Source organism: Neopelma chrysocephalum, unplaced genomic scaffold (genome assembly GCF_003984885.1).
Source record: "Neopelma chrysocephalum unplaced genomic scaffold, ASM398488v2 Primary Assembly neopelma1_24, whole genome shotgun sequence".
Lineage (NCBI taxonomy): Eukaryota > Metazoa > Chordata > Aves > Passeriformes > Pipridae > Neopelma > Neopelma chrysocephalum.
In genome coordinates, this window is record NW_020897693.1 from 21,703,007 (window position 1) to 21,713,895 (window position 10,889).

The 10,889-nt window shown below is 42.2% G+C and overlaps 1 protein-coding gene across 1 annotated transcript; it reads left to right on the forward strand.

Annotated features, from left to right (window-relative positions):
* On the forward strand, window positions 1-8,481 carry LOC113980461 (synaptojanin-2-binding protein-like). The gene is made up of 4 exons (XM_027707677.1): window positions 1-140; window positions 3,891-4,027; window positions 5,521-5,616; window positions 7,052-8,481. Exons 1-4 carry the CDS (start codon window positions 74-76, stop codon window positions 7,190-7,192), a joined length of 441 nt encoding a protein of 146 aa, XP_027563478.1. The 5' UTR covers window positions 1-73; the 3' UTR covers window positions 7,193-8,481.
* The last annotated feature ends 2,408 nt before the right edge of the window (window positions 8,482-10,889 follow it).

Genomic DNA, 10,889 nt, shown 5'->3' on the forward strand with positions numbered 1-10,889 from the left:
CGGCGCGGCCCGGCGGCGGCGGCCGAGGAGACGGGAGCGGCTGCCCCGGGTGTCGAGTTCATCAGGCCGCAGCATGAACGGCAGCGTGGCGGGCGGCGGCTACGCCGAGGAGATCATCAGCCTCACCCGCAGGCCTTCAGGTAAAGACGGGGGCGACCGCCCCGCGCTGGCCCCGGGCGCTTCCCGGGCCGGGGCAGCCGCGCCGAGGCCTGCGGATCCCCCGGGGAGGCCGGAGCGGGAGCGCGCGGTGGTGGCGGGGGCTGGCGGTGCTGCCGTGGTGGGCACCGGGGAGGCGGCGGAGGGCCCGGCGACGAGGTGCCGGCGAGGACGGGAGGGACAGCGGGCAGCCCTGCGGTGAGGGAGAGCTGGCTGGGTCAGGCTCAGTCCTTTGCGGGAGCCCCGGCCGGTGTCCGCGTGAACAGCTCGCCTCTGGTTTTGTCAGGAAGTGCCATCTCCGGTGGAGGTCCTGTTGCTTCCAAGTGAGGTGGCAGGCGTTGAGCGCCCAGCCGCGTTGGATACCCTGAGTTAGGTGCCATTTCAAAATCGTGTGTCCCAGTGACCATGCCCTGTAGTGTCAGCTTGGCGGTCATTGTAGGGGGTAGCACGAGGGGCTTCGGGGTGGTGAGAGAGAGGAGCACAGGCTGGAGGGGGGAGGGAACAGGGCAGTCCTTGGGGCATTGCTTTGGCTGTGCTTTTCAGGATTTATGATACCATTCAAATCACACTTTCAGAAGTGCAGCAAGTTGGCACCAAACGTACAACTCCTGACAAAATCCTGGCTCTAAAGAACCTCTGGAGCAAAATCGTGGCTCCAGGGAGATTTCAGAGCTACAGCTGTACTTTAATTAAAGGCCTTGTCTTGAATTAAAACGAGCATAAAAGAAAACGTGGCCGCCCTTCTGTCTGTCTGCACAACTGCTAGGGGTGGCTGCTGGCCGGCCTCGGCTCCATGGGCCCCCCAGGGACTGCAGCACCCCCAGCGTTGGCCTGTGTGCCGTTTTCCGATTTCTGGGGTGAAGGTATTTCCTGGTAGGTCCTGACCCCTGTGCTGGCAATCAGAACCGAGAGGGTAGGCCCGGGGTGCAGTCCCCTGCCTCCCCTGCTCGCCAGAACGGCCACTGGTCTGAAAGCCGCCGCGTAGCCCTCCCTGAAGAGCCATGAGCTCAAGCTAATGAAGCTGCGCTTGTCAGTGAAAACTGTTTGCTAAACAAAGCCGGTTCTGATGGGAAAGCTGTTTCCATGCGTTTGGGAACCTAAAATTTTGAGAGAGGTGGAAGGGAATGTTGAAGTGCAGAGTTGAGAATAATCTTGGATGTGGCCACTGTGATTTAAGTCTGGTCGTTAAGACGGGCTGTGCATTTTTAGTTAGGCTTCTAACTATGTTACTTGATTTGAAGGTTCTACAGCCACTTATGGCCTTAATGTATTTACTATATGAATTCATTTCTGTGGAAGGAACAAAACACTGTTATCTATGAAGCACAATGTAATACCATAGTCTCCCAAATCAGAGTTTTGACTGCAACTTGTTAAAATAGGTCTGATGCTAAACATCTCTGGCAAAAGTTTGCTGAGGTGTTGAATGTATTTCCAGTGGCAAAATGGTGTGTATATGTCTCTTTTTCAACTTTCCTTGTATTCAGTTCTTTTTTTCCTAATCCTGGCAATTATAATTTTTTTCATGTCTTTTTGAGGGACTTTTTTAGTTTCAGAGAGGGTAAATGAGGCATAGGGAGGTCTGCAGCCTCAGGGAGGGTGAGAAGTTTAGCCCAGAGCCTGCTTTTAAAGCTTTACCGTTCTGCTTCTGGTCCCTTTTAGACAAGACTTAGTGCCATGTGCTCCCTTCCTCCCCTTGCTCCTTTTCTTCTGGCTGTGCTGTGTCTCTTTCTATGGCTGCATGAACTGTAAGGGAGAGAATAGTAGAGAGCTCAAGGAATTATAGGGAAGATATTTTTAGCTAGAGTGGAAGTTTAAGTGCTGGAAAGGAAAGACACAGTGAAAAAGTTCAGTGAATACTGAACTTGGTCTAGCATGAATTGCTGCTTCTTTGGCACAAAGATTTGCCTCTGCTGATGAAAGCTGTGATTTTTGATTGTTTCTCCAATTGTGGATGAAAAGTTGCAAAATATATACTTTTTTCATATATATATATATGTATTTGAGGGCTTTTATATATGTGAAAGAGAATCAATGTGTTCTGAAACTCTAGCTCCTTCTTTCTGGCTTTTTAATAAGTGCTGATTAAACCTTATACTTTCTGTAGTATTGATTTCCCCTGTTTCCAGGGTATTGGCTTTGTGGCAAATAATTTTTAGGTTTATGGATTTTTAATTTTTTTCTTTTTTATTTCCATTGAAGAGTGTGTTATTGTTCACGACTGCCCCTGCTTGGAACAGATATTAGTCTAGTTGAAATGTCAGTGTTTATTCAATTTACTCTTGCTTTCATTTTCTTCCTCGCTTGTCTGAAGCTGCCAGGAAGGGAATTAAAAAAAAAAAAAGGCATGGCAAGATTGCAGTTAATATTTCTTTACTTCCGAGCTGTAGATGCACACTTGAAATAGCATGACTCATTTTGTAAATCCTTTGATCTCCTATGACTGATTTAAAATGCTGCTTCCCAGCAGGCACAAGGTGGTTTTACTTTCATTTGCAACTCCTCTTCTCAAGGTTTCTAGCCACAACTTTGAGTGAAGATAAGAAAGAAAGTGAAAACAAATAAATCAGCCTGGCTGAACATGGGCAGAATTTACCTTCAGCTGTTCTTGACTATAGATTTTGGATGACTGGTCTATGTCAGAAAAAAAAAGTTGGGTTTTTTTTCATTTGCTTTGATTGTGTATTTGATTTTTTTCTTTTTCCTTAGCTTTTCTTTCCCTTATTTCTTTGCAAGCCTCTTCTTAGGGAATTTTTCCTGTCCCTTGTCATGTATTATTATTTATAGACAAACTTAGCTGCATGTGCAATGGGGAATGTGCTCTTGTAACCTGTGGTTTTCCAGATTTCCAGATTCTGAATTCAATTTGTTCTTCTGGGGTTTGATGAAGCAAGAAATTTTAACTTTAATCCAGAAGCTGGATCCAGCTAGATATCTGTAACTGAGGCTTACTTTAAAGAACAATATAAAATGGCAAAAATGTGAAGTGGACATCAGTTCTGTTTAATCTATGCGTATTCTTTTTTGTTTTGCTTTAAATCTGCGAACTTTGTCTTTATTTCCTGTCATGTTTTGAATTCACGTAACAGAACAAAATGATTACGTACAATTTGAAGTAGCTTCATGTAGGCTAGTCTTATTCTTGGAGGCAAAGCACACCAGTTCCAGCTCCTGGGATGTGGAAGGGAAGGCTTCTGAGCCCTAGAACAGTTCTACTTGCCTGTTTCCTCATCATCTGTAGACAGAGTCTGATGTTTCTTGCTGTTCCTTAGTCTGTTTCCCAGCTCACAAAATGCTTGTCAGGCATGATTTCTTGTTGCTCAAAGGTAATGATTTACTATAGCTCCATGCGAAATGCAAAATGATTTCATTTTTCTTCATGCTGTGCTGAAGAAGAGTATTCCTGCTGAGGGCTGAACCGGCATCTCAGAAATGATGGCACGTCCCTCAGTATTCCCCAACACCCTGAATACAGCTCACCATGTTTTGTGAAATGAAGCATCTGGTTCCTCAGGCATTTAGTGTCTCTCCTCTGCTTTCAAGACCAGTTTTGAGAGACTAACATTTCTAGACAGTGATAGTTCAAAAGGATGATGTAGATTTGTGTGCTGTGAGTTTTAGTGTGGTGAAGAAAGTAGGGCATCGTGGGAAGGTGCATTCCCAATAAGCAAGACAGCAAGAATATCTGAAGCTTTGAGCTTTTTCTCATTGGTTTTCTCTTTGGCTTACCTTAGGGCTGGGCTTCAACATTGTTGGTGGGACAGATCAGCAGTACATTTGCAATGACAGCAGCATCTATGTCAGCCGGATCAAAAAGGATGGGGCAGCTTACCTTGATGGCCGATTACAAGAAGGAGATAAAATTTTAGCGGTAAGCCCTGTCCTCTGTCGCCCCATGTGTTCTTGAAGTGCTGTTATCAGTGATGTGATATGAGAGGCAGGTTTGCCGTTGCACTGCACAGAGAGGAATGATTTGGTGAATGCAATTAGGTGATGCTGAGCAGTCTTCATGGAGGAGCTGTCTTGGGGTTCTGGGGAGAGTGCTGCCTCTACAGATGTGCTCATCTCTTTTGCCTTCTTGATTTGTCTCAGAAGCACTCCATGGTGCTGCATTTGTGTTTCCTCTGTGACTTGCCTTCCTAAGGTTATAGAATCCATCAGAACTTCTCTTGTTCACAATGGATTGTCATTTACACACGTGTAAATAAAGGTTTTCCATTTTTTGACCGGTAATCCCTGATTACTGATCCTTTTGCTCAGGGGGATTTTTTAACTATAAAACTTCTAGGCCATAAAATTCTTTTTTCATTTCAGCTCCTCAGGAATAATACAGGGTACTTCTCCTTTTAGAAAAATGTTTTAAGATGACTGATGTTCAGTCCCACTGGTTCTTCAGTCAGCTGGCAATTATACAAGACAATATGCTTTACAAAGTGATGGGTGAAGAAGTAGCATCTTCTACTGTGATACACAATCTTTTAATACTCCCTAGTTTTATTTTACACTTGATTATTATGTTCCACATGCAATATTTTTAACCTCTATAGATTGCCTTGCACTAGTTGGAACCTATTATTGATCCATGAAATGATCCTAAGTTAAATAGAGAATATTATCCTATCTTTTCTTGACAGTTTAATATTTATGTATTTGTGTTTGGGGTATCTAAATATGAAGAGAAGGGAGGCACTGGATGTGATCTTAGGGGATACAGTTATGGGTAATGGGGATGAAAATAAAAAATTAGGATAATATAATCACTTAGTGAATGAAATCAAGTAGGCTATAAAGCTTTCTGCCATGATATATTATTTTAAATTAAGAAAAATCCTACCACTTTCAAGGGGATACCAATAAGTATATAAGTATTTTTGTTTTGTTTTGTTACATCAATGTGCTTTTAAATTTATGTTTACAACACTTTCTCAAACAGTGGAGTTTCAAAGGTGCACCAGTAGAGGGAACAATGTGGGAAAGAAACTCATAATAATAATTTTGGTGTAGCTGCTTTTTTGTTTTCATTAGCTGTCAGAATCGCACCTTTGATTTGTTTCCAGTAAAGCAACAGCATCAGAAGCTGCTATTGACACAACTGTGGTCTTATATTCTGATTTTGCTTCTAGGTAGTTTTTTTCAGTACCCTCAGTGTTTTGGCTTGGTGTTTCTCATGTTCTGCCTCAACGTATGAAAATACATCTATAATATGAGTGGATGAATATTGATATTGCTGATTATAATATCATGCCCCAAATGCAGAATTTTGTGAAAGATGAAGTTTTTTATCTCCTTCCTATGTTAGCCTGTGTCATCAAAAATTTGCTTTTTTGTCTTCAGCATCTGGTTCTCCTTTTCCTTTTTTACTAGGTCAATGGCAAAGACTTGAAGGATTTGCGGCACAAGGATGCTGTGGAACTGTTCAGGAACGCAGGCTGTGATGTGTCTCTGAAAATTCTGCGCAGGGTATGTGTTACCTGTTTCTTAGGGTTATTTCTGGCTCAGTTTAGACTGGTTTTTATGATTGGTAGCTGTCTATTTGATAAGGAAGAAGAGTACTATGTCCAGGTGCTCAGTGTTACATGTGCATATAAAGATCTTGTTTGACCTATGGCCTTCTCTAGTTGCCACAGCTGTAATTGTCTGTGTGTTGCTTTGTAACTCCCCAGGTCTTTGTTTTGCTGGAGTATGGTGTGTTTGCTCACAGATCTCCTTCCTCAGAGGTAAAGGTTTGTCTGTGAAGAGAGAATCTCAAGTTCTCCAGTTTTGTTTTACTGGACACAGAATTCCTCTGTTGTTTTCAGAGGTCATCTCTCATGTTAGTGTTGAGATGTGTGTGTGGCCCACCACTACAAGAAAGACACTGAGGCGCTGGAGTGTGTCCAGAAAAGGACAATGAGCTGGTGAGGAGTCTGGAGTACAAGTCTTATGAGGAGCAGCTGAGGGAACTGGGGTCATTTAGCCTGGAGAAAAGGAGACTCAGGGGAGACCTTATCGCTCTCTACAACTACCTGAAAGGAGGTTGTAGGGAGGTGGGTGTCAGTCTCTTCTGAGTAAGAAGCGATAGGACAAGAGGAGATGTCCTCAAGTTACACCAGGGGAAGTTTAGGTTGGCTGTTAGGAAGAATTTCTTCACTGAAAGGATTGTCAAACGTTGGAACAGGCTGTTGAGGGAAGTGGTTGAATCACCATCCCTGGAGGCATTTAAAAAATGTGTAGATGTGGGGCTTAATTTAATGGTGGACTTGGCAGTGCAGGGTTAATGGCCGGACTTGATGATGATCTTAGAGGTCTTTTCCAAACTAAAGGATTTTACGATAATGCGAAACGTTGACTGCTGTAGTTTGAATGTACTGACACTATTTGAGACATAAACGGAGAAGAATTGTCAATCCTCTCTTAATTTCTGGCTAGCATTGAAATTGACAAAAGAAATGCTGATCAACCTGAAGCATGTTCGTGGGGAGAGGTGGGTTGAGATCCCTTTTCTACTCCCTTAGCAAAGGAGTAAGTCTTCTGGACCAGTATAGAGGGTAGGTAAGAAAAACAGAGATAACTAGTGATGTCCTTTTCCTGGTAATGAGCAGGAAGTGGTGTGGTGGGAAGTGTATCAGTGGATGACTGGGTATGTGTGTGTTATTGTTTCTGCTGTATCCTGCTTCAGTTCGTTAGAGTCCTAGTTTACAAAGTGGCAGAGAAACATGAACACGCCTAGTAGTGACTGGATACTCTGCAGTTAAGCTCAGTCCATCCAAAGCTGTTTTAACCTTCCCGTGCATGGAGTTCACAGATAGTGGGGAAACTATCTTGAACATCCTTACAGAACCCCCTGGTCCAGACACCAAACTGGAGGCTCTCTGTGATGGGTTCTGACACAAATAACTTCTTTTTTTCCTTGTAGTTGCAGCCACAAAATGGCCCTGTGGGTCATCAAAGCGATGGAGAATCAGGTGGGCTTCCTCTAGCAGCCATTCTTGTGCCAGGCTTGGCGCTTGCCGCAACAGCAGTCTGGATCTTGCTGAGGTATCGACAGCGGATGTGAAGAGTTCACGTTTGGGATATCACTGCATATTTTACACAACTATGATGTAATTTAAAGATGGAGAATCAACAATCGTGTCACAGACTGATGTCAAAAAGGATCATTGCCTATCATCAAAGCTGCTGCTGATGTTCTTATATATTGATTTTGTTGCAGGGTTGATGGAAACAGAGAGGAAAAAGGGAAGGGAGAAGACTGTATTTATGTAAAGAGTGGGATAGCTGTTTTTTGGACAACTCTGAGGAGGTTTTGCCATCCTCCTCTGTTTTGCACCACGAACTTTCAAACACACTCATCTATTCCACATTTTAAGATGTAACTGTTGGTTAAAGGGCGTGGGAGTTGGGGTGATTTTAAATCAAAAATATTTACTAGAGGCTTTGCCTTGTTTCTACAGAATTTTTTCTTGAAACTAATGATCCCTGTCTGAAGCATGAATAAAGAGAAGCAATGCAGAGGGTATATTATTTTTTCCATTGAATTTTTGTTGGTTGTTGCTAAATAAATGCCTTAAGAAAAATGTGTAAAATCTAATATGTCGTTTTGCAGGTAAAATCATTGGTGTAGCTGCTGATTTAACAGTAATATGCAGTATTGGTGAGGTATTTTGCCAGTTGTGGAAAGATAGAAGGTAGCCTGCCACTAGAAAAAGGTTTTGTTTGTCAAAATGTCTGCTCATTCTTGAGTCAGGGTTGTAAGAGAAAGCTTTCTGCAAAATAGTAGCGTACTGAAGAGAGAGAGACAGGCAGACAAATGATTCACAAGGGTAGGTGGAGGCAAGAGATTTGAGCATGTTGAAGCTGCAGAAGAGCCTTTAAATGAGTAATGAAGTCCCTCCATTCATCAACTGGATTGAAGTCTGCATCTCTCAGTTTAAAGGTCTGGTTTGGGGGTTGTTTTTTTCATGGGGAATACTTCAGATGAAGTAACTTGCTCTCTGCAGTTAGAACGTCTCATGATGATTGAAAGGGAGAAACTGAGAGCAGGCTGGGATCATCCTGGCTATTGCTTGTTTGTGTTGTATGATGTTCAGGAGATAGACTGACAGCTTTAAGTCAGGGTAAACCTTAGCAAGTAAAACCAGAGGGAGAGACCATTGCTCTGGAAAGCACATTGCTGAATTTACCTGCAGGGTCTCATTCTCCTCACTGTGATTTGAATAGTTTTAAATGCCCCAGCTGATATGAGCTCTATGGGGTAAGACCCGTTTCTCTTGTCTCCAAGAAATCAATATGTTTTGGTTTTTTTGTAAAAGAAAAGCAGAATGCATGGTCTGGTCTGTATGATGCCAAAAAAACCAGTCACATATGCAATATATGTATTCAAACAAAGAAAAACTGGTGTCTTGGTGCTTTACTTATCTCTGTTCTTTATTATTCTAGCAGGACATTGCCGATGTATTTGAAATTGTGGTGTTTGCTCAGGGCTTGTCCTGCTGTTTGCCAGAGATAGAAGTGGCATGCTATTATAGATGGCATTCCTAAATCATCATGGAGTCTTAGAGCACTTAAACCTCATGAAATACTGCTTTGGCCTATAAACTGCTCTAGTGTAATGGGAAGAGGAAATGGGAGGAATTTTGCTCCATGTTCTTAGGGGACTTTAGGAACAGACTTGAGGTTTGTTGAATGTATATTGGTGTTGGATGGCCTGGGCTGATGCATGCAGTGTCTTGCCTAGGCCTGCAAATCAGTCATGCCTGATAGGAGCAGGGCTGCTGTTCAGACAGATCGTTGCAGGTACAGCATGAACCAGCTTGTTTGTCTGTGACCTTCTCTGAATATTTGGCTGTGGTGTCCACGTGGAGCACATGTGTGTATTACAAAGGATGATTAGCAGTCGATGGTGTTTTATCGCATCCTTCAGAATAAAGATGCAGACAGTAAGGAAACGGCCCTTCTGGAACAAACGTCTTGTTAGCCCTTGCCTGAGCTAAGTTTTTGTGATGAGAAGGAGTATATGGAACAAGCTAGGATGTGGATTTGCAGAAGGGAGTTGCTAGTTTCACTCATTTCCCATTGACCTAAGAGAAAGCAAAGCCTTTGGGGTTTTTTGTTTGTTTGCTTTTTAACCTTTCAGCTTTGGGACTTTGATACTGTTCAGACATGATTGCCATCTGTGTTGCAGCAGGGAGAGGGTTATATCCAGTGCCCAGATAATGGTGTGACTTATTGACCAAGAAAAGGCTCTTTCTGGTGCATAGTGTTCCTTTGGATTTCTTTTCACAGTTATGGAATAATTTTAGTACCGCAGCATTCAGTCAGTAGCTTTTCCAGAAATTTGAGTAGTAGTTTTTACTCAGAATTTAAACCATCCAGTCTAACTGTCAGGAACACCTTTCTGTGTCTGCCTCCTTCAAACCAGTGCCTAGGGAGTACCAAACAATCCCTTTTCCAATCCCCAGCCCCTTCTTGTCCCATTTATTGACAAAATCCAAGTGGAAAATATCTCAGCTCCAAACTCTCCTGCGAACTGTGTCTTGCATTACTTTCTCTCAGCAGCTTAACTGTCTCATCTAAACTTTCTGGTTTTTCCAGTCTTTTCCACCACGTGGTTTCTGTAGCCTTGAGTTTAATCTGTGCACAAAATGCTGTATCTATATTTTCTATCATTGTGGAAGAAGTGAATTAAAAAAAAATCTAGTGAGAACAGCTTGTAAGTACAAGTGATCAGAGAGAGTTTTAGCTTTTGTTACAACTTAAATCTCTGGGATTTAGAAAAAAGGTAAGTTGAAATCTTTGAGAGAAACATAAAAACAACCTAACTGTTCATTTGTTTGTTTTTTTTAAGAGCTCATTTACCATTAATACTGAGGGCAGCTGAAACTCTTAAATCCCCATGTTTCTTTCCCATTCTCATCTGGGTCCCTCAAATGTATTGTGAACTTACTGGTCTGCTAAAGACTAGATTTTCATATTCATAGTTTAAAGACATATCTGTCTAATTTGACTTCCTGTATATTCTAGGCTTTTGTGTCTCAGAGTCTTCAGAATTGTATGTGCTAATAATACATATTTTACTAGGACATGACAGTGAGAAAAAGCAGCCAGACTTGATCTGAAGATTGGTAGGTGTACTACTTCTGGCACTTTTTAATTAACACAAACTAGAAGGGAGTGTGTGGGAGTGAGAGGTGCGTTGCTTTCAGTTTGCCTTTAGATTCCAACAACTGGTTTGTTAGGTGGTTCTGTGCTAGATTAAAGAGGCCTCTAGTAACTGATAGTCCTTCCCTTTGAGGGGATTTGTGTGTTGTAGTTGCCTTACCTCGCACATTATATTTAAGAAAAGAAGTCAACTGAGCCCTTTAAGATTCTCAGTATAGGGTACTTTCTCTCTTTGAGTAGTTTCTATGGCTCTGTACTGTTTCTGCTTTCCATATTGCTTTGTAAAATACAGACACCCCAACCACGTGGGATTCTCACTATTGACCATGCTAATACCCTATAGTAGGAGTTTTTAATATCATTTTTATCTGCAAACCTTTAAAATTTTTTTGTTAAGGTACAGATAAGTGCAAAACAAATTTAAGCACCAATTCCTAAGAACTTGCTTTTCTTAAATTACTTTTACAAGTATCTTAGGAGTTGCATAGAGCTTTCCCTTTCTTCATTTGCAGTCCGAAGTGCCCTAAGGAATCTGTAAACCATAGAAAAAACAACATTGCCACATGAGGGGTAAATTCTCTTAATTCCAGTTT